Below are 21,733 nucleotides of genomic sequence, written 5' to 3' on the forward strand. Positions count from 1 at the left end.
CAAGGTTGAGTTTCTGATGGAGAAGTAACATTGGTATTGGTAATAATAAAAGTTGTGATGGATTTGACTTTTGGCATTTACCACTTGATGGTGGCATGGATAGTGATTTCCTTATCAAGCCACTTCAGCAACATTGTTTTGAGTGAGATTACCTTTGCATCTAATTTTTCAGCCTTTCCAGTGACAGGGACACTACCTTTTATTTACTTTGCTGTCTAATTTATCCAGGGTGGATTCTGAATACTAATAAGCATGCACTGTTCACAGTCTGCATAGGGGCAAATGTAAAGATGACTTGCTTTATAAAATTGCTACCTAAATAAAAATAAAAATAAAATTGCTACCTAGAGGTGTATTTTGTTGTTTGTTTTTGTTTTTGCCACACCATTCAACTGGTGAGATCCCAGTTCCCTGACTAGGCGTTGAACCTGTGCTCCTTGCAGGGGAAGCACAGAGTTCCAACTACTGGACTACCAGGGAATTAGAGATTTTGTTTCTTTGTTTTGGCCCTGCTACAAGGCATGTGGGATCTTGGTTCCTGAGCCAGAGACTGAACCTATACTGCCTGCTGTGGAAGAAGTATTCAGTCTTAACTGTCAGGAAGGTTTCATGGAATTATTTTGAATATAGTTTTTATTTATTTGCTCATTTATTTATGGCTCTGCTGGACCTTTGATGCTGCGTGGGCTTTTCTCTAGTTGCGGGGTGTTTGCTTCTCCTTGCGGTGCTCCTCTTGTTGCAGAGCACAGACTCTAGGGCGCTCGGACCTCAGTAGCTGTGGCACGTGGGCTCGGTAGTTGTGCCTCTTGAAATCTAGAGCACAGGCTCAGTGGTTGTGGCACATAGGCTTAGTTGCTCTGTGACATGTGGGATCTTCCCAGATCAGGGATCGAACCAGTGTCTCCTGCATTGGTAGGCGGATTCTTTACCACTGAGTCACCAGGGAAGCCCTCCATAGAGGTTTTTAAAAATTATCTGTGTACCTGGCCTGTTGGGGCTAGCTGGTGGTACTGTAAGGAAATTGATTGTTCTTTTCCTTGAGCTAATTACGATATGAAACAGTTGTCAATTAACATCTCTAAGCTAAGATGTTGCTTTGGTTGTTTATCTTTGGTGCTACTTCAAAGATCCTTTTGCTCCCTTGCTAGGTTTGACATTTTGTTATTGGTTTTGATGTTTATTGTGAAAGCCTTTGTCAGCCTTGAAATCATAAGCCAAGAAGCACTCCAATTCTGTTTTAAACAGGCATATGAGAAAAAGGAAGATTGTATCAACTCTGATTTTCTGTCACATCAGAAGGGTAAATACAGTGTCTAAACATTAATTTCTTTTTTTGCACCTGTGTCTCTACAATTCCATTCAGATAGACAGTTGAAAGTCTACTCTCAGCCTGGTCTATTTTAATAGCTGAAATAGTAGAGGGTGACCCAGCTTCGACCTTTCTTGATTGAGTCCACTGCCTTGTTGTAAAAAAACAGTAAACTGTTACAGTGGTAACAGATTAGAAGTATGTACAAATAGTAAGAGGGAAAGAGAAGTAGTGACCAAGACACAGGTAAGTGTCCAAGGTTTGTAAAAACTATAAGGAGTTTTGGTACATTTTTTAAAACAAGGAAGCTGAGATCAGTAACTGCGTAATTACTAGGTGGCAGAGTAAAGTTAATTTTTGTCTGTTATACAATAGTTGACTTTTAATTGTTGGAATTCCTCTTCAGTTTAGCTGTAAAGTACCAATATTAGTACTTTCTTCTTCTGGTTTTTTTTTTTTTTTAGATTTATTTTTGGCTGTTCTGAGTCTTGGTTGCTGTACACAGGCTTTTTCTAGTCGCGGTGAGTGGGGCCTGTTATTCGCTGTGGTGCGAGGGCTTCTCATCGCAGTGGCTTTGGCAGTTGCTGCTCGCAGGCTCTAGAGCATGGGCTCAGTAGTTGTGGGGCATGGGTTTAGTTGCCCCTTGGCTTGTGGGACCTTCCTGGACTAGGGAATGAACCCAAGTCTCTTGCATTGGCAAATGGATTCTTTACCTCTAGCGCCACCTGGGAAGCCCTGAAACTTCAAACTTGATTATATCTGACCCTGTCTACCCCAAGCCTGCAGGCATGGTTGTGTTATGCTTATGTGCGTGCTTAGTTGTGTCTGACTCTGCAGCCCCATGGACTGTAGAATACCAGGCTTGTCTGTGGACTTCTCCAGGCAAGAATACTGGTGTGGGTTGCTATTTCCAGTTTGTTTGGCTGCATTGGGTCTTACCTGCACCAGACAGGATCTTTCACTGAAGCACACAGCACACTAAGGGAAAAAAACAAGCTTTATCAGAGAAAAAGAAAACTGGTCAGCTTTAGTCATGGCTCTGGGTTGGTGGAAAGAGGGGTCTTATATTAACCACAAATACTCTTTGATGCAAAATTTCAGTGGGGGCTGAAATTCCCACTACTTGTTGTTCTCTAAAAACCCATATTGAAAACTTTAAGTCATGGGAACTCTTCCTGTGGTCCAGTGGCTAAGACTCCATGATCCCAATACACGGGCCTTGGGTTTGATCCCTGTTCAGATGACTAGCTTCCACTTGGCACAAATAAGACCCAGCACAGCCAGATAGATAGATTTTAAAGAAAAATTTAAGTGGTACCAGATTGATAGTCTTACTGTGTAGTCATCCAACAGAAAGAAAACAAATCCTCTCCTGAAGAGCACATTTTAAACAACCTTTAAAATTCTCACAAATAAAGTTTCAAGGAAAACGAGTATGCGGAACAAAATCACAAAACACATAAGTCTTAATGAACGTGGTTTAGCATTTAAAAAAACAGAAACTCAAACCCTTTGATTTTGGATATTACACATACTAGAATTATCAGATATAGGCTATATAATTAGAATGTTTAAAAGAAGGAAGCTACTGGAAATTCCCTGGTGGTCCAGTCATTAGAACTCTGAGCTTTCACTGCAACAGGCCCGGGTTCAATCTGGTTGTGGTGGGATGGCCAGAAAAAGAAGGAAGGTACTGAAAGGATTGGAGGAGAAAATGGCCACCCACTCCATCATTCTTGTCTGGAAAATTCCATGGACAGAGGAGATGGCTACAGTCCATGGGATTGCAAAGAATTGGACACAACTGAGCAACTGAGTGCGCACGCACACACTGAAAGGGTGATCAAAAAACAAAACATTGATCGGATAGATTTGAGGAAAGAACCAAAAGGAACTTCTGAAATGAAAATGTAGGAAGAACTTAGAGACTTACTGTACAAGTTGGATGCATCTTAGAAACAACTGAAGAGAGAATTGATGAACTGGAAGCAAGATCTCAAATTGCTCAGAATATAATCTCTCAGGAAGACAAAGATGTGGAAAATAAGAAAGAAAAATTGATACAAAGAGAGGCGGGATACAAGATCAGAAGGTATAGAATATTTTCTTGGGATTGCAGGGAAGTAATAGAGAAGTTGGTGGAGAGGAAATTTGAAGAGGTAAATGACTGAACATTTTACAGAATTGATGAAAGATGCATCAGATTTCAAAGAGTTCAGTGAACTCCAAGTAGAATAATAAAGAATTCCACACTTAGGCTTATGATAGCAAAACACCATTGACAAGGGTTAAGCACCAGAGTTGAAAGAGAGATTAGGAATGACAGCTAGACTAGTGACTGAATTCTGTCACTAGTCCAAAATAGAAGGCAGTGGGGCAGTGGCTAAGACTCCATGCTCCCAATACAGGGGCCCTGGGTTCGATCCCTAGTCTTTAATGTGCTGAAGAGGAATTATGTGCCTAGAGAGATTTAAGTTCTGAATGATGTTCTTGGGGAAGAAGGAAAATGATCCAGAAGAAACGTCTGAAATGCAAAAAAAGAATGATGATCAAAGATAATTGGTCAAAATTTATAGAAATTTAAATAAACATTGAATATATGTTACATATATGCAGGCACAAAGGACACAAAATTATCTTTGATGATAATGTACTAGCAGAGGATTCCCCATTGATATTTATACTCTGATTTGAAAAATCCTTAATGGATGTAATAAATCTTTTATAGTTTCATATTTTTTATGACTTAGACTTAAGGCAACATTTTTTTTAAATTATTTTTTAATTGAATAATTGCTTTACAGAATTTTGTTGTTTGCTGTCAAATATCAACAATGCAACATTTTAGTGAATGCTTTGATTTTTTTTTTAATTTTAATTTTTTATTTGCTCCAGGTCTTAGTTGAGGCACTTGGGATCTTTGATCCTCATTGTAGCATGTGGGGTCTTTAGTTGTGGCATGTAGAGTCTAGCTCCCCAACCAGGGATTGAACTCAGGCCCCTGCACTAGGAGCGCAGAGCCTTAACCACCAGAGAAGTCCCATGAATAATTTGTTAATGAAATGCTTTATGGAGGAAAAATACCCCTGATCTAGTTTTTGTAGCAGAGCGTGTTTCCTCCTAGTCCATGTCCACATGTTTATGTGATTTTTTACAACTGTAATAATCTGTGACTTGTAATCATTGTAGGTTAATACAGACTCCATACTTAATCTCTGTGTATCTTTAGTTGGATATGTTATTTCTCATATAGGATAACATGTAAGAGGGAAATACCAGTACTTATGGATTGTCTGAAGAAGTCAGTGAGTTCATAGATGTGTTCAGTATAGCACCTAGCCCAGAGAATTGCTTAACATGTTTGCTTTTGTTACTGTGGTGGAGATGTTTTTTCTATTCCATTGTGTGAAATCATTTTCCATTTTGATATTTTTCACAATTTATCAATACAATATTTGATGTGTCATGGTTTAATAGATAGCAATTTTTTGTGATGTATTAATACCCTCCGTTAGATTTAATAAATGTGGTAGTGTATCTTTACAGCTTTGTTGAGGTGTTTCTTTTTCATTTATTTATTATTTGTTTTATTTATTTTTGACAGTTCTTGAGTTTTCATTGCTTCACAGACTTTAGTTGTGTAAGAGGGAGCTAGTCTCTAGTTGCGGTGCCCTGGCTTTGCATTGCAGTGCTTGTCTTGTTGCAGAGCACTGGCTTCAGGGCTTGTGGGCTCAGTAGTTGCAGCTCCCGTGCTCAAGAGCACAGGCTCAGTAGTCGTGGCCCTTGGGCTTAGTTGCTCCTCAGCGTGGGATCTTCCCAGATCAGGAGTCAAACCTGTGTCTCCTGCCTTGGCAGGCAGATTCTTTACCACTGAACCACCAGGGAAGCTCTGTGGGGGTTTTTTTTGACTTCACCACATGGCTTGGGGGATGTCAGTTCCCTGACCGGGATTGAACCTCGGCCCTGGCAGTGAAAGAAATGTGCCAAGTTCTAACCACTAGACTGCCAGGGGATTCCTTCTTTATAACTTTGAGTGGTTGTGTAACTCACTTTATCTAGTGAGTGTGTTTTAATTTCCTGTTTTGCTCCTTTGTTTGACTTTGAGTTATTTACATTTCTTGGCTCTTATAAATAATACTAGGATGTGGGAAGCTAAGTTGCACCATTTTATAGTCTTCAGTAAAATAATGAGTTTGGAAATTTTATGCCAAGGTAGGAATTATTTTTAAGTGCTTTGCTAATCTAATAAGCATAAAATGGTACTTTATTTTCCTATTTGTGTGCATTTGTGAGGTTTTTTTAGAATTTTATTTTCCTAGTCTTTATTTTCATTTTTTTTTGTTGTTGTTTTTGCAGTTTTGTATTACTCTGTAGTCAGCCATTCTTGTGATTTGCATTTGCTTCTTTAAAGCTAATTTTCTATGACATAATAATTTACATTTATGTAAACAGGTAACTTTGAACACACCTCACAGTTATTTTGATTAATGCATTAGTGTTTGCGTAGTATTCTTTTGAGGGTGAGACAGCCAAATTACTTTTATTCAGAATCAATATGCTTCGTAAAAAAGAATATGGAGTATTTATACATATCAATTGCTTTTCATTGTTAATATTTAGTTCTTAAAATAAGGAATTCTTTTTTTGTTGTTTTAAGCAGACCTCTTTGTTTGGCTGCATTGGGTCTCAGCTGCGCCACGCAAGATCTTTCACTGCAGCACTAGTTGCGGTTTGTGGGCTCTCAAGTTGTGGCCAGAGGCTTAGTTGCCCCATGGCCTGTGGGATCCCAGTTTCCCCATCAGGGATCGAACCCCTGTTCCCTACATTGCATGGTGGATTCTTAACCATTGGACCACCAAGGAAGTCTCTAAAATAAGGAATTCTTACCTCAATTTATAGTTGAGAAAATTGAGTTAAGAAATTTCCCCACAATCACACAATCGTTAATGTTAATCCCAGGGACGGCAGAGCCTGGTGGGCTGCCGTTTATGGGGTTGCACAGAGTCGGACACGACTGAAGTGACTTAGCAGCAGTGCTAGGTTTTGAATATGTGATTCTAGAGCCTCAACTCTTGCATGTAGTTATCTATAGTTGTTACCTATTTTGCTTTACTAAAGCTGCAGCCGTTCTATTAGTTAAGGGTATTTCTAGTGGATACATGGCTTCTCTACTGTATATTTTTCATGTACAGGTTTTATTCATGAAATGAATTTTTTACTCTTTTATTATCAAGATTTAAGAGTTTTATTTTTCTGAGAACCATAGTCTTTATTATTTGCCATTTTGGAGGGTAGGGACATAATTGGTATTTTCAGAATTGAGTAAAAGGAGGGGAGGGTAAGTATGTATTAATAAATAAATTTTCTTCTGTCAGAATGCTTAACATGAAATTAAATGTTGTTCCCATGGCAGGAAGGCTAGGCTGTCACAAACTCTTCATGGTTCTTTTCTGCCATCAGTCAGAAATTAAGCTATACTTAAAATTCCCAAATCACATTCAGTCTCTTCTGCTCCAAAGGCTAAGTGGTGAGAGGCTACTGCCCTGGTGAATGCAGGAAGGGGGTGTGTTGTCTGTAGAGAATTTTAAAATAATAATAAAATTGACTAAAAGCCAGATGTTTATATACAGTTCTAAACAGTGTCAGTGGTAAAATAATGTCCACTAACACCAACATTTCAAGGCCCAGCCCTGTTCCCAAGATACAAGTGAACCTTGACATGGAAAAAGGCATTGTGTCTGGGCATTCTCCTTTTTTCCAGATTGAATTTCAGTTGATATGTGAAAGGAACCCAAAAATACATGCAAGCTGTGGAGTATAATTAAACGTTTCATTGGTTCATACATTCAAGTTATGTTAGCCATGTTAGTTGCAAAGTATGGAAACTCACTCAAAGTGAAAAATCAGTTTATTAGATTCAAGGGTATGGGGGAATTTCATGGTATATAATTACAGGAAGTATAGTTAGGCCTGTCAGAAGCTGAGCCTTCTCAGCAGCTCTCTCTGAGGCTCTTCAACTCTTCTAGCCAGAGCTCTGCTTTGGTTGGTTATATTTTGGTGTTGGTGATACTAAAGGCTGTTTTTGCACCTCTGCCTAAACCACATGAGTCAAGGTTGTAAGAACTCTAAGTAGAATTTATGACAGTGTCCTGATAAATGGCTCAGTGTGTGCCAGTTATTTTTTTTTATGAAAATCAAATCCCCTGTATCTGCAGATCATAAAGCTTCCTTGCTGTACTTTCTGGTACTTGCCATCCAGGAGAGGGGCCTACAGTTGAGAAGACAAAAGTAACTTTCTGGAAAAGGAGTGAATTCTATGGAGGATCATTAGTGTACTTGAGAAGGATCAGCCCTGTTGTTTGGTTGAATGCGATGAGAGAAATGTATTTGTGCATCCTGCTTCCTCTCCTTCCACCTCTTGAATACTCTTCTCTCTCACCCCTCGCTCCATGATCCATTTCTGCTTTGTGTGTGTGTGTGTGTGTGTGAGAGAGAGATTAGGTGATGTATGCAAATGATCACTTTAGATGGTAATATGTTAAATAATTGTTTTAGACGTTAAGAATATACACTTAAGGGACAGATGGAATAGTGCATTCTAATGTAAGGCAGAATGCTGGTTTTGACTTGGAAAAAAGTTTCCACTTATAGAATCATTCAGACTTGAAGGTCTCTGTCACGAGTTAGATGGCAATAAAAATTTACTCTGAAAAATTGCTCTTGATAACGCACATGGCCAAGATACTGTGCATAGTTTTAACCATAATATTTGCAAGTAGGTTGGGGTTAAGCAGTATATCTATATTAATAGTATGTTATGGAGATGTTTTTACTGTACAGGTAGCTAAATTTTATATATAAACATTTCAAGTTCATCTGCTTAAACGGTTTATAGTTCAAGTTGAGCCAAAAACTTTAAAATATTGTTTATTGAATCTAAATTTGTAATTTTAATGCACTAACTTTTAAAATTTACAAATGAATCCTATGATTATTTAGCAGGTGACATCTAAAGGAACTGGTTTAAATCCTAATGCCAAAGTATGGCAAGAAATACCTCCAGGAAATACTGATGCTACGCCAATAGCTCATGGAACTGAAAGCTCTTGGCATGAAACAGCAGCTACATCAGGGTCTCTTCCTGAGGGTAAGTCCTAAATATTTCATCAGAATGCATCACAGTTTGGCTAAACATTTGACCAACCAGTTTATAGAACTTCGGGGTACCTCCTTTGATTATTTGATAAGATATATTTATAAATGTTTAACATGTAGTTTGTATACCATTCTCATTTATATCCAGTATGAATAGATTGTCACTAATTTCAGAGAGCAGCTGTATCTTTGGGTTCAGGTTTTAACCCATGTATAATATGGTATTTTTAAATTAGTTTTGATCTACCATCATTGACAGGGCTGTTTACTCACTGTTTGATCTTGGGCAGATGATTTAACCTTTCCATGCCTGTTGCCTTCATCTGTAAAACATTGGCAATAATAGTTTGGCATTGGATTTTCTGAGAATTAAGTAAATAATGTATGTGAAGTTGTCATATACATAGATAGTACTGTGTAAGTTTGGGCTGTTTTTTAAAATTTATTTATTTATTTGGCTGCATGTGGGCTCTAGCAGGCAGATTCTTAACCACTGGACCACCAGGGAAGTCCTTACGCTATTATTAATCCTTTTTTTTTTTTTTTTAACTTTATTTGCCTGCACTGGGTCTTAGTTGCCACATATGGGATCTTTAGTTTCAGCATGTGGGATTTAGTTCACTGACCAGGGATTGAACCTGGGCCCCCTGCATTGGGAGTGCAGAGTATTAACCACTGGACCACCAGGGAAGCCCCAGTTGTTAATCATTTTAGCTTGTTTGTAATGGCCAAGCTTACGTCCTGTTGAAGACAGTTCTTACTTAAAGCCATATGGACATTTTCCCATTTGATAGAATTCTTTGAAATCTTGTTATAGTGCCTGGAGTACCTAAAGATAGGATTTTAAAGAATTACTATTTACTTTCAGTATGTTTTTTTAATACAGGTAATAGAGAACTTGCAGATGATATGTGTAAGGAATATGAAGTAATGTATTCATCTTGTGAAACCACAAGAAATATTACAGGCATTGAAGAATCAACTGATGGAATGATTTTGGGGCCAGAAGATCTGAATTATCAAATATATGATGTTTCTGGTAAACTTTATGATTTTATTGGTAAAATGAGAATGCAGTGTGCTAGTCTTTTCTCCCTTCCAGTCTCTTTGTCATTGTTCTAGTAAATAGTAGCATTGATCAGTCTATTTTATTATTTCAAAAGAAGTTTATATTAATGGGATATTAGCCAATTTTTACAAATAAAATGGTCAAACATGAATATTATAATTTAAAAATATATTTATTTTAAAGATCTTATTGAAAGAAAGTGTGAAGTTAACAATGAAAGGAAAAAAACAGTCAACATAGTTAAAAGAGACCTAAATTACAATCTTTCAGAGAGTCCAAGTTTCTTGGTCTATTAGTGGGACTTGACAGAACTTGTCAGTGCAAGCTCTGTCAATTTTCCCATCACTTTTGTCAAGGAGAAATGCATTTAAAATGGGATTAATTTTGAGATTATATATGTGTGTTGTTTGTGTACGTGTATGGGATTAATTTTGAGAAAAGGGTTGTGTTAAATCATAGTTCTGTTGTAGTTCAACTTGTGAGATAATCATTTTTTTTTCCCCCTCCACATTCATTTGTTGGCATAGGTTAGTAGTTGCTTGGATTTAAAATGGATAAAATTTAAAGGAAACTAAAAATAGACCATAGACCCTGATTACCTAATTTTGTTTTTCTAATTTCCAAACAGTCTCTTTGGAAAATAAGTGAAATAGGGAGTAGGCATTTCTATCACTGCTTAGTTGCTGACTTGGTTTAGTTCAGTTTAGTTTAGTTGCTGACTTAGTTTAGTTCAGTTGCTCAGTCATGTCTGACTCTTTGCGACCCCATGGACTGTAGCACTCCAGGCTTCTCTGTCTATCACTAACTCCTGGAGCCTGCTCAAACTCATGTCCTTTGAGTCAGTATGTCATCCAACCTCTCTTCCTCTGTTGTCCCCTTCTCCTCCTGCCTTCAATCTTTCCCAGCATCAGGGTCTTTTCAAATGAGTCAGTTCTTTGCATCAGGTGGACAAAGCATTAGAACTTCAACTTCAGCATCAGTCCTTCCAATGAATATTCAGGACTGATTTCCTTTACTGATTTGCTAACATTAGTCAGCAAATTTGGAAAACTCAGCAGTGGTCACAGGACTGGAAAAGGTCAGTTTTCATTCTAATCCCAAAGAAAGGAAATGCCGAAGAATGCTCAAACTATCCCACAATTGCACTTATCTTACACTCTAGCAAAGTAATGCTCAAAAATTCTCCAAGCCAGGCTTCAACAGTACATGAACCATGAAATTCCAGATGTTCAAGCTGGATTTAGAAAAGGCAGAGGAACCAGAGATCAAATTGCCAACATCCGCTGGATCATCGAAAAAGCAAGAGAATTCCAGAAAAACATCTACTTCTGCTTTATTGACTATGCCAAAACACTGTATGGATCACAACAAACTGTGGAAAATTCTTTAGGAGATGGGAATACCAGACCACCTGACCTGCCTCCTGAGAAATCTGTATGCAGGTCAAGAAGCAATAGTTAGAACTGGACATGGAGCAACAGACTGGTTCCACATCGGGAAAGGAGTATGTTAAGGCTGTATATTGTCACCCTGCTTATTTAACTTATATGTTAATAAGCAGAGTACATCATGAGAAATGCTGGATTGGATGAAGCACAAGCTGGAATCAAGATTGCCAGGAGAAATATCCATAACCTCAGATATGCAGATGACACCACCCTTATGACAGAAAGTGAAGAGGAACTAAAAAGCCTCTTGATGAAAGTGAAAGAAGAGAGTGAAAAAGTTGGCTTAAAGCTCAACATTCAGAAAACTAAGATGGGGGGTTCATGTTTGGGAACGCATGTATACCCGTGGTGGATTCATGTCAATGTATGGCAAAACCAATACAGAATTGTAAAGTAAAATAAAGTAAAAAAAAATAGAAAACTCAGATCATGGCATCTGGTTCCATCACTTCATGGCAAATAGATGGGGAAACTGGAAACAGTGTCAGACTTTACTTCTCTGGGCTCCAAAATCACTGCAGATGGTGACTGTAGCCATGAAATTAAAAGACGTTTGCTCCTTGGAAGAAAAGTTGTGAGCAACCTAGACAGCATATTAAAAAGTAGAGACATTACTTTGCCAACAAAGGTCTGTCTAGTCAAAGCCATGGTTTTTCCAATAGTCATGTATGGATGTGAGAGTTGGAACTATAAACAAAGCTGAGCACAGAAGAATTGATGCTTTTGAACTGTGGTGTTGGAGAAGACTTGAGAGTCCCTTGGACTGCAAGGAGATCCAACCAGTCCATCCTAAAGGAAATCAGTCCTGAATATTCATTGGAAGGACTGATGCTGAGCTGAAACTCAAATACTTTGGCCACCTGCTGCAAAGAACTGACTCATTTGAAAAGACCCTGATGCTGGGAAAGGTTGAGAGTAGAAGAAGGGGACGACAGAGGATGAGATGGTTGGATGGCATCACTGACTCAGTGAACATGAGTTTGAGGAGGCTCCGGGAGTTGGTGATGGATAGGGAAGCCTGGTGTGATGCAGTCCATGGAGTTGCAAAGGGTTGGACATGACTGAAAACTGAACGGAACTGAACATTAGTCAAGGTCTGTAAACCTTTGTCCTCAGTTTGTTATAAATACCTGAATTAGATTTCTCAGGTCAGCCCGCTTGAAAGTTGATTCCTCAAGTAAAATGGGATGGTATTTCCATATAATAATGAAGGATTGATTAGGTTTTACTCCCTCATGTTGTAAAATACTTATCCACTGGCTACATTTTGAACATAGAGTTGGTTTAAATGAAGTGGCAACCGGTTGAATTTTTAAAGGTTTGCTATAATGATATTGAAAGCTTAAGCATTTTGGTGGATGAATTTTGTGTTAGAAGAGTTGCATATACTACATGGAAATAGAATGCTTTTTATTTTTAATGAAATTAATATCTAATAACACTTTGAGTCTTGCAATAAGACAAAGTAGTGGTAAAATCATGCACAAAATGTTTGTTTACATATATCCTATTATCTGTGTATTTAAAGGAAATTAGCCTACTTAATCATTAGTGCTTTTAAAAAAGAGGACATATCATATGATTTTAGCAGGTGGTGGTTTGTGTAAGACTCTAATAAGAACTGATGGTTTTCCAGGCTTTAGTCCTGAAAAATCATGGTCTGGGTTTAAATAATAGAAAGCATAGAGGGCTGTTAGAGAGTTGGTCCAATCCTTTGGACATTTGAATGCTTTAAATATTCCTAGGAAGATACAGTGCTCTAAAATTAAGCAATGAAAAGAGTATAGAAAGATAGAAGTAGGTTTTTTTTTTTTTCTTAAAGTATAGTTGATTTACAGTGTTACTAATTTCTGCTGTACAGCAAAATACATACATAAATATATGTTCTTTTTAATATTCTTTTCCATTATGTTTTATCAGAGAATAATGAATATAATTCCCTGTGCTGTACAGTAGAACCTTGTTTATCCATTCTTTATATAATAGTTTGCATCTACTAACCCCAAACTCCCAATCCATCTCCCTTCCCCCCGCACATACATCTTGGGTACCACAAGTGTATTGAGAGAGAGAAATTTAAGGAGTGTGACTCACATCAGGTTTACTACCAGTAATATAAATGTGGAGCCATATATATATATATCCCACTTTGTGTAGTTCTTGTCTTCAAATTTAGATTACTATTACTTTAGTTCTTTGAGTTTTCATTAAAGGAGTAAGTAGTTATCACATTTTTTAAATATTGACGACTGTGTTTTACAAAGTGGTATTCAGGTGCTTTTAGTGTTACTGATGATTTGTTAATTGCTTGATAAAACATAATTTTAAAACTGAAATGAAATCTGTCTAAACAAACAAGAATAGAAAAGTTGAAAGAATTTATTAGACCATGTGTATCTGAATTCTAAAAAAGAGTGAAAAAACAGTTTTCTGGTGATTTTAATTTGTGTATACTTTGTGGCTTATTCTTAAAACAGCAATATGTAGAGTTTACTACCTGTGGTAATTAGGTGTTAACTTTTTCTCTCTTGTTTTCTACCATCAGGAGAAAGCAACTCAGCAATTTCTACAGAAGAACTAAAAGAGTGTTTAAAGAAACAATTAGAATTCTGTTTCTCACGGTACATTATCATTTTTTAATTGACATTCTCTTCTTTTAAATTGTTTGATTAATATATGTAAAATACCAATGAAATATTAGATTGGTACAAACTTAATTGGTTTCAGACCATGAATTTTAAACCATTATAGCAAGACTCAAACACATGTTTATTAATCAAAATAGGAACCATTACAATCAACACGTTTTTGCCAATGAGAATTAAGTTTATTTAGTCCTGTAGTGTAAAAATTTGTGCTTTGGGATTTGAGAAACTCTTGGAAAGCATTTTCTGCTTCCTGCTGGTTGTAGAAGCATTTTCGCTGCAAAAAGTTGTCTAGATGCTTAAGAAGTGGTAGTGAGTTGGCAAGAATCAGGTGAATATGGTGGATGAGGCAAAACTTTGTAGCCCATTTCATTCAACTTTTAAAGGGTGGGTTGTGCAATGTGCAGTCAGGTTTTGTGGAAAAGAATTGGGCCCTTTCTGTCGACTAGTGCCGGCTGCAGGAGTTTTGCAGTTTTGGTTCATCTCATAGATTTACTGAGCATATTTCCCAGATGTAATGGTTTCACTGGGGTTCAGAAAGCTAGTGGATCAGACTGGCAGCAGACAACGAAACAGTGATCATGACTTTTTTTAGTGCAAGTTTGGTGCTGCTTCTCGGTCCAGCCACTGAACTGGTGGTTGCCAGTTGTCATCTAAAATCCACTTTTCATCACATGTCACAATCTGATCGAGAAATGATTCATTGTTGCTTACAGTAAGAGAAGATGACCCTTCAAAATGACGATTATTTTGATTTTTGGTCAGCTCATGAGGCACCCACTTACTGAGGTTTTTCACCTTTCTAGTTTTCTTCAAGTGCTGAATGGCTGTAGAATGGTCAATGTTGAGTTCTTTGGCAACTTCTTGTGTAGTTGTAAGAGGATCAGCTTTGATGATTGCTGTCAGTTGGTTATTGTCAACTTCAGATGGCTGGCCATTGCCTTCCTTGTCTTCAAGGCTCTCTTCTTCATTGCAAAACTTTGTGAACCACCATTGCATTGTACGTTCATTGGCAATTCCTAGGCCAAATGTGTTGTTGATGTTGCGAGTTGTCTCCACTGCTTTATAACCCATTTTGAACCCAAGAAAATCCCTTGAGTTTGCATTTTGTCTAACATCGTTTCCATAGTCTAAAATAAGTATAAAATACATGGCAAATAATAAGTCATTGGCAAGAAAATATAAAGCAAGAAATGTGCATTAAAATGATGTATAACATAACCACATTTAAGAATGTATTCCAATATCAAATGGCAGAGTTCAACAGTGTAAAACCACAATTACTTTTGCCACCAACCTAATAGAATGGAAAAATGGTTTTTTAAATTTCCTTTGGTAACGTATTTTGGTATCATTCTTCAGTGTATTTCTTAACTAGATTTAAAGATGTAGTATCCAATTGGATATGTAAAGGATCTATTCTCAGTAGAAAAATAATGAAATTTCAGTTGGATATTTCATATTCATATAAAATCATATTCATTTTTAGGGTTCTTAAGTTATCTCTTAATTATAGTTGTAGTAGTTTGCTCTTACAACATTTGATCATGGAATTCTTTTTTTAATGACTTAAGATTGTTTGATAAGATGGGTATAGAATTTTTCTCTTTTTATTTATAGGGGTATAGAATTTATATTGCCAATTATTTCTTGGGAAAGGCAAACATTTTAAGATGTCTTATTTACAGATAAGAATTCAGAATTATGTAGGTATATTTATAGCTTAGATGTATAAAATTTCAATTCGTAGAACTTCCCTTTCCAGAAGAGATAGAGGTTGGATATTCTTGCAATGTAATGTCTTCTGTTTTTCAGAGGAGGACTAGTAAACCAGTTTTTTAAGCTAGCAACCTGGATTTTGTTAGACTTGTTTATTTCTTTATATAGAATACATATTAACTTGGGTTTAATTGATTCATCTTGAATATCTCCCTTTTCTTCTCCATTTTATTCTTTGCCTTGGTAGTCTAGTATAGGCCCTAGTTCTTTTTTTTTTTTTTAATTTTATTTTATTTTTTTATTTTTTTTAAATAGGCCCTAGTTCTATAAAAGACCTGTGGCTTTTCTCTAGTCATTTGCGCCTGTGATGCAATTCATATTGTGTAACATACTTACTGTAGTTATTTTAAAATCTTTGCCTACTAACTGGATCATTTTGCCTATATTTCTTGAGGTTTTTTTCCTCTTAATTCTCTATTCACAACTTCTGCCTTTTTGCATGTCTTAGGCATTTTGATTATAATTTGGACACTACATATGCTGGCCACACCATATAAAAAGAAACTAGAAGCTGCAAGTGCCATAATTTTTCTCTCTAGACAAGGTTTGAGCTTTCTTCTGGTTGGCAGTAGCAGATTGATTTCTTTAATCTAGTCAGGAATTGAGCTGAGTCAGGGCTGAGCAGCCATTTTAAATACACTTGTTCTACCTCTGATTTATCTCTGTTCTTTTGTCATGACCCTCTTAGGCTTTTGATTTCTGTCAGCTCAGTCCTGAAACACCAAGGGAGATTTAGTTCCATTGTTCAGAGGTTTGAGATGATCTCTTTAGCCTCTTATTCTGTACAGCTTCAAAATCTGGCAGGTGTCTTATCAAGAAGACCTATCTTAGGTTTGATGCAGGGTTCCTTCTTCTACTGGGACTGCCACAGGACCACAAAGATTCTACTCTGCTTCTTCAGCCTGGCTCCCAGCCTCCCATCTTCCTCCTTAGAACTCAATAAATGTCATATGGAGGAAAATTAGCTGTGCAAATGCCTGAGATAAAGCTCTGCTTTCCTTCTGGTCCAGGATCTGTACATATCCTCGGAAAAGAAACATCATCTTCCTGGAATTTCATTTTGTCCTTGTAGTTCCACAGCTCTCCTTTATCACCAAAAACATGACTTTTTGGTAATCTACCCAAGCTTTTTTAGTTGTTGCAACATGAGCTGTAGCTTATCATGATCTGCCACATTCTACTCAGAACTACGAAACAGTTCAAACTGCCTGGGCATTTGAGATTTGTAGCTCAGCAAACTTGCCACTGAGACATACTAGATTTAGTCATGAACATATTAGGTATTAGGTCCTATGTCTTCATGGCAAATAGATGGGGGGAACTAGAAACAGTGTCAGATTTCATTTTCTTGGGCTCCAAAATCAATGCAGATGGTGACTGCATTCACAAAATTAGAAGACGCTTGCTCCTTGGAAGAAAAGCTGTGACAAATCCAGATAGTGTATTAAAAAGCAAGAGACATCATTTTGCCCACAGTGGTCCGAAAAAGCTGTGGTTTTTCCAGAGTCATGTATGTATGTGAGAGTTGGACCATAAAGAAAGCTGAGCAGTGAAGAATTGATTCTTTTGAACTGGTGCTGAAGAAAACTCTTGAGAATCCCTTGGACAGCAAGGAGATCAAACCAGTCTATCCTAAAGGAAATCAACACTGAACATTCTTTGGAAGGACTGGTGCTGAAGCTCCAATACTTTGGCCACCTGATCGGAAGAGCCGATTCATTGGAAAAGACGCTGATGCTGGGAAAGATTGAGGGCAAGAGGAGAAGGGGATGACAGAGGATAAGATGGTTGGATGGCATCACTGATTCAGAGGACATGAGTTTGAGGAAATTCCGGGAGGTAGTGAAGGACAGGGAAGACTGGAGTGCTGCAGTTCATGGAGTCAGAGAGTCAGACATGACTGAGCGACTGAATGATATTAGGTATTAGTCGTAATCCTAGATGTTATATATCTATTAATTTGACTTAACTTCTGACAAGGTACGGTTTCTTTAAGGATATGCCATTCTGTTTTATAAGAATAGACCTGCTGAAAGTCGCAGTCGATTTAGAATACAGCCTTTTAGTTGTACTCATGTTTACAGTAGTCTTGTTTTCAGGTTCTTAAGGAATAAGACAGTATGTCCTAATGTCCTTTCTTTTGTGCTGAAGTGAATTTGTCACTGTTATCCTCTGTATTCTTTTTCCCCCCAAGACAAATAACCGCTATTTGTTGACAGTTGTAACCTTAAAGTGATTAATACTCTTATTTTAGTATAATTTTTAATATATTAATTTTATTAAATAATAAATTAAAATGATTTTATTTAATATTTATTAATTAAAATTTTAATGTTTATTTGATTATTTTGGTTTGTGTGTGTCTTTGTTGCTGCACATGGACTTTCTTTAGTTGCGGCAGGTGGGGGCTATTCTTTGTTGCACTGCGTGGCTTTCCCATTGTGGTGCCTTCTCTTGTTGTGAAGCACAGGCTCTGGAGCACAGGCTTCAGTAGTGACAGCACTCGGGCTCAGTAGTTGTGGTTGCACTCGGGCTCCACAGCATGTGGGATCTTTGCAGACCAGGGATCGAACCCATGTCCCCTGCATTAGCAAGCAGGTTCTTATCCACTGTACCACCAGGGAAGTCCAATTTTAGTATAATTTGAATGTAAAGGCCTTGACCCTACTCTTTGCCAGGCACTAAGTCTTCCCAGGTGTCACTAGTGGTGAAAGAACCCGAATGCCAGTGTGGGAGACGTAAGAGACCGATTCCTGGGTTGGGAAGATCCCCTGGAGGAAGGCTTGCCAACTCATTCTAGTATTCTTGCCTGGAGAATCCCCTTGGACTGAGGAGCCTGGTGGACTGCAGTCCAAACAGTTGCAAAGAGTGGGCTTCCTTACTAGCTCAGCTGGTAAAGAATCTGCCTGCAATGCAGGAGACCCTAGTTCGATTCCTGGGTCAGGAACATCCCCTGGAGAAGGGATAGGCTACCCACTGCAGTATTTTTGGGCTTCCCTGGTGGCCCTGATGGTAAAGAATTCACCTGCAATGTGGAATGGATAAAAGTAGAAGGAGTTGAAACAGGAGTGCTTGTGTGGTGTTAGTTTTAAATAGGGTGGTCATTGAGATGATTTTTAATCAAAGATTTCTAGCTATCTATAACCATACTGTTTCAAAGATTTAATGTAAATTATAAGACAATTTGATTCTCCTTCAGTTTGTTGTTAAACAGGATTTTATGTGTAAGAGTGTGTTTTCCTTTTTTAAAAATGTATGAGACAGAATCTTTTGTCTTAATTTAAAATGATTTAAATTTGTTATTTTAGTTTTATTATTTAAATTTAAAAGTCAGATGTACCTATTGAAAATGAAAAACATTAAAAAATTTAAAGTCCCTCATGATCCAACTCATGGCTTACACTGTATTCTCCATATACATGTTCTGACATCAGTGATAAAGTATGATGGAACAAAACTGTATGTAATATTTTGATACACTTTAAGCCTTTTTGCATATCAGTATAATTTGATAAACTCCCTTGTTCAAAACTGTTGGACCCAGTGTATTTAGGGATCCAGAAACTTGCCAGAAGTTGTTAAAATGTATCTGTTGCATATTATGTATTTTCATAGTTTACCTTGTTATTTCTGATAGTATAATTTTGTTTTCCTAGATTTAGTGATAAAAGTAAATAAGGCATCTCTTTTCTTTAGGTGCTTTTTAAAGTTTATTTGTTTTATAGGACTGTACTTCTCTTATTCCTTTCAGAGAAAATTTGTCAAAGGATCTTTACCTGATATCTCAAATGGACAGTGATCAGTTCATCCCAATTTGGACAGTTGCTAACATGGAAGAAATTAAAAAACTGACCACAGACCCTGACTTAATTCTTGAAGTTTTGAGATGTATGTAAATCATACCTTTTACTTTATTTTTAAAATCAAAAATTAAATATTCTTTTGATTTCTGATTGTATAGAAAATTGTTTTTAACTCCATGTTTTTTGTTATTCTGTACTAATAATTTTTCTGTTTTTATTGATTGATACATATCTATATCAATTCTGTACCTTGGTTGTTCATCTTGATACCCATTTACTCAGGTATAAGCAATTAAACCTCAGGTTTTTTGGCTGTTAAAATGCTTTATGTATTGTTATCCCACCCTCTAAAGCACTGTGTTTCTTGAAAACAGTAAGAAGTAAACTTCATGGCATAACCTGATAGACATACTACATATACAGAACTGAAATGTTAAGTATGTTATTTAGTACTGAATGCTTGAAATGAGTTCATTTCTTTTATTCTGAATTTGTTTTCACAACCTGTTAGAGTTGCGACCTCCAGTTTAACAAACGCTGCTCTAAAGTTTGGTAAAGAGTTTATATTTTTAGATTGAGGTTTAAGAATTTTTGGTGGTAATTGTGTCTTACATCAGCATTTCTTGGTAACCTCTCTTTTATGGGTTTTGTTAACTACTTGAGTAAAGACAGATCTTCACTTTTATATGAAATTTGTTTGAGATGATTAAAAGTTAAACACAGAAAATCCAGTAATAGTTTTACATAGGAGTAGGGATTTCCATTCTCAGAGGAATAAAGATATTTATTAAATCTCTGATCACTTGGAAAGATAATTTTTTAAAATGACCCAGTCTTGTCAACATTTAAAGAATTGGCCAAGAGACAGAATCTCCTACCTCCAAGGGCTGAAACCTAGGATTTATAAACAAGCCTTCCTTAACAACTGCTTTTATTCTCTCTACTTGCTTGTGCAGAGAGATGTGGAATATTATCCTTTGAAGGTATTAGAAATAAAAGTTTTGGCTTGTCGTACTACCTTCATTCAGTATTACTCAAAAGCAGCATCTAAAAGATGGCTTCTGGGTCTCTGTAGTAGTAAGAGTAAATATGTGAAAATCACAGAAAGTTTGTAATGATTTCCATATAATTCTTGGTTTAAGTGCTTCTCAGACTTGAAGAAGAATTTCTTCACATGTCAAAGCTTGTTACACTTACCAGAGTAGTGTTTGGCTACCGTAGATACTTTGACTTTACTTGAATTCAGTAATTGTATATAGGGAAATACCTTATGAGAAATAAGTACCAAATACTCTATGAAGGCTTCTTTTCAACTCCAACTCTGTGCCAAGTGACAGAGCAAGTACTCTGAATATTTATTCAGTGATTAACATTGGACGGTGTTCTTTGCATATCAATCTCAAGTTATTTTATCGTAACTGTAATCTTTGAATGTACCACTTAATTTTTTTTAAGATGTTAGCCTCTGCTGATTCATTTAGTTGGCAATTGAAATGAATAGTTTTTTAATGGAATTATAATATCATTATTTTTCACTTTTGAATGAAAATTTTTTTTAATTTCAGCTTCTCCCATGGTGCAAGTTGATGAGAAGGGTGAGAAAGTGAGACCAAGTCATAAGCGTTGTATTGTGATTCTTAGAGAGATTCCTGAAACAACACCAATAGAGGTAAATCATTAGATTGTTTGAACTAAATATTCTTTCCTGTTTAAATTGGAGGAGGTAAAGAGGCAAGGCTTGTCACTGCTGTCATGTCAGTTACTGTGAATAGGGTGAATACTGACTTGCTTTGTAAATTCTGAAATACTGAAAGAATGGCACACAGGGAGGAAAATGATAGAATTCTGTGTTCTTAGAAGGCTAAATTTGACTATTGCAGTGATACTCATTCTCTATTAATTTAATTAAATGCCAGTTAAAATATAAATAGGCTCTTTTGGAGCTTGATGATTAAACTGAAAAGATTACTTTAGGAATGAAAAATTTGAGTAAGGATTAATGATTTAGGACTGGTTAGCAAAATAATAAAGCTGCAGTCAAATCATGAAGATAGTATGGTACAGGTAGAAGGGTAAAATAATATTTTAATGAGACAATAAATCCAGAAATGGGGAGTTACCTGGTGGCCTTGTGATTAGGATTCAGAGCTTTCATTGCCGTGACCTGGGTTCAGTCTCTAGTTAGGGAACTGAGGTCCCACAAGCCATGTAGCTCGGCGAAATGAAATTAATTTAAATAAAAACCGAAATAAACAAAATTTTAAAAGCATTCAATAGGTGTTCTATTTTGAAAAATCTAGAAATAGATCCTTTTATGTAACAACATAGTATAATATTTATTTAATAATCAGATTTTACCAACTCTCATGTACTATAGTTATTTAAAGCCTAAGGTTTTTTGTTTTGATTTACAAATAAAGTAACTGAGCCTTAGAATGGTTAGATAACACATGGACTGTTTTAAGTTACAGAGTCTGGATTCAAACTTAATCTTCCTGTTTCCAAAACCCATGTTGTTTAAGCCA

The 21,733-nt window shown here is 36.7% G+C and overlaps 1 protein-coding gene and 1 non-coding gene across 5 annotated transcripts in view; one reads left to right on the forward strand and one right to left on the reverse strand.

Moving 5' to 3' along the window:
* The window catches only part of LARP4 (La ribonucleoprotein 4), a 70,013-nt gene that overhangs the window by 13,734 nt on the left and 34,546 nt on the right, over nt 1–21,733 (forward strand). For 3 of the 4 annotated variants that reach the window (XM_040234052.1, XM_040234055.1, XM_040234054.1), the window contains 5 exons: nt 8,309–8,456; nt 9,351–9,503; nt 13,527–13,602; nt 19,157–19,293; nt 20,774–20,877. In XM_040234052.1, the coding sequence (XP_040089986.1) occupies nt 8,309–8,456; nt 9,351–9,503; nt 13,527–13,602; nt 19,157–19,293; nt 20,774–20,877 (618 nt within the window). The remainder of the gene's footprint in view (nt 1–8,308; nt 8,457–9,350; nt 9,504–13,526; nt 13,603–19,156; nt 19,294–20,773; nt 20,878–21,733) is intronic. The other variant, XM_040234053.1, reaches the window with a different exon arrangement.
* TRNAG-CCC lies at nt 9,082–9,154 on the reverse strand. Its single transcript has one exon. It is a non-coding gene; the product is annotated as a tRNA-Gly (tRNA).

This window comes from Oryx dammah, unplaced genomic scaffold, assembly GCF_014754425.2.
Source record: "Oryx dammah isolate SB20612 unplaced genomic scaffold, SCBI_Odam_1.1 HiC_scaffold_29, whole genome shotgun sequence".
Classification (NCBI taxonomy): Eukaryota; Metazoa; Chordata; class Mammalia; order Artiodactyla; family Bovidae; genus Oryx; species Oryx dammah.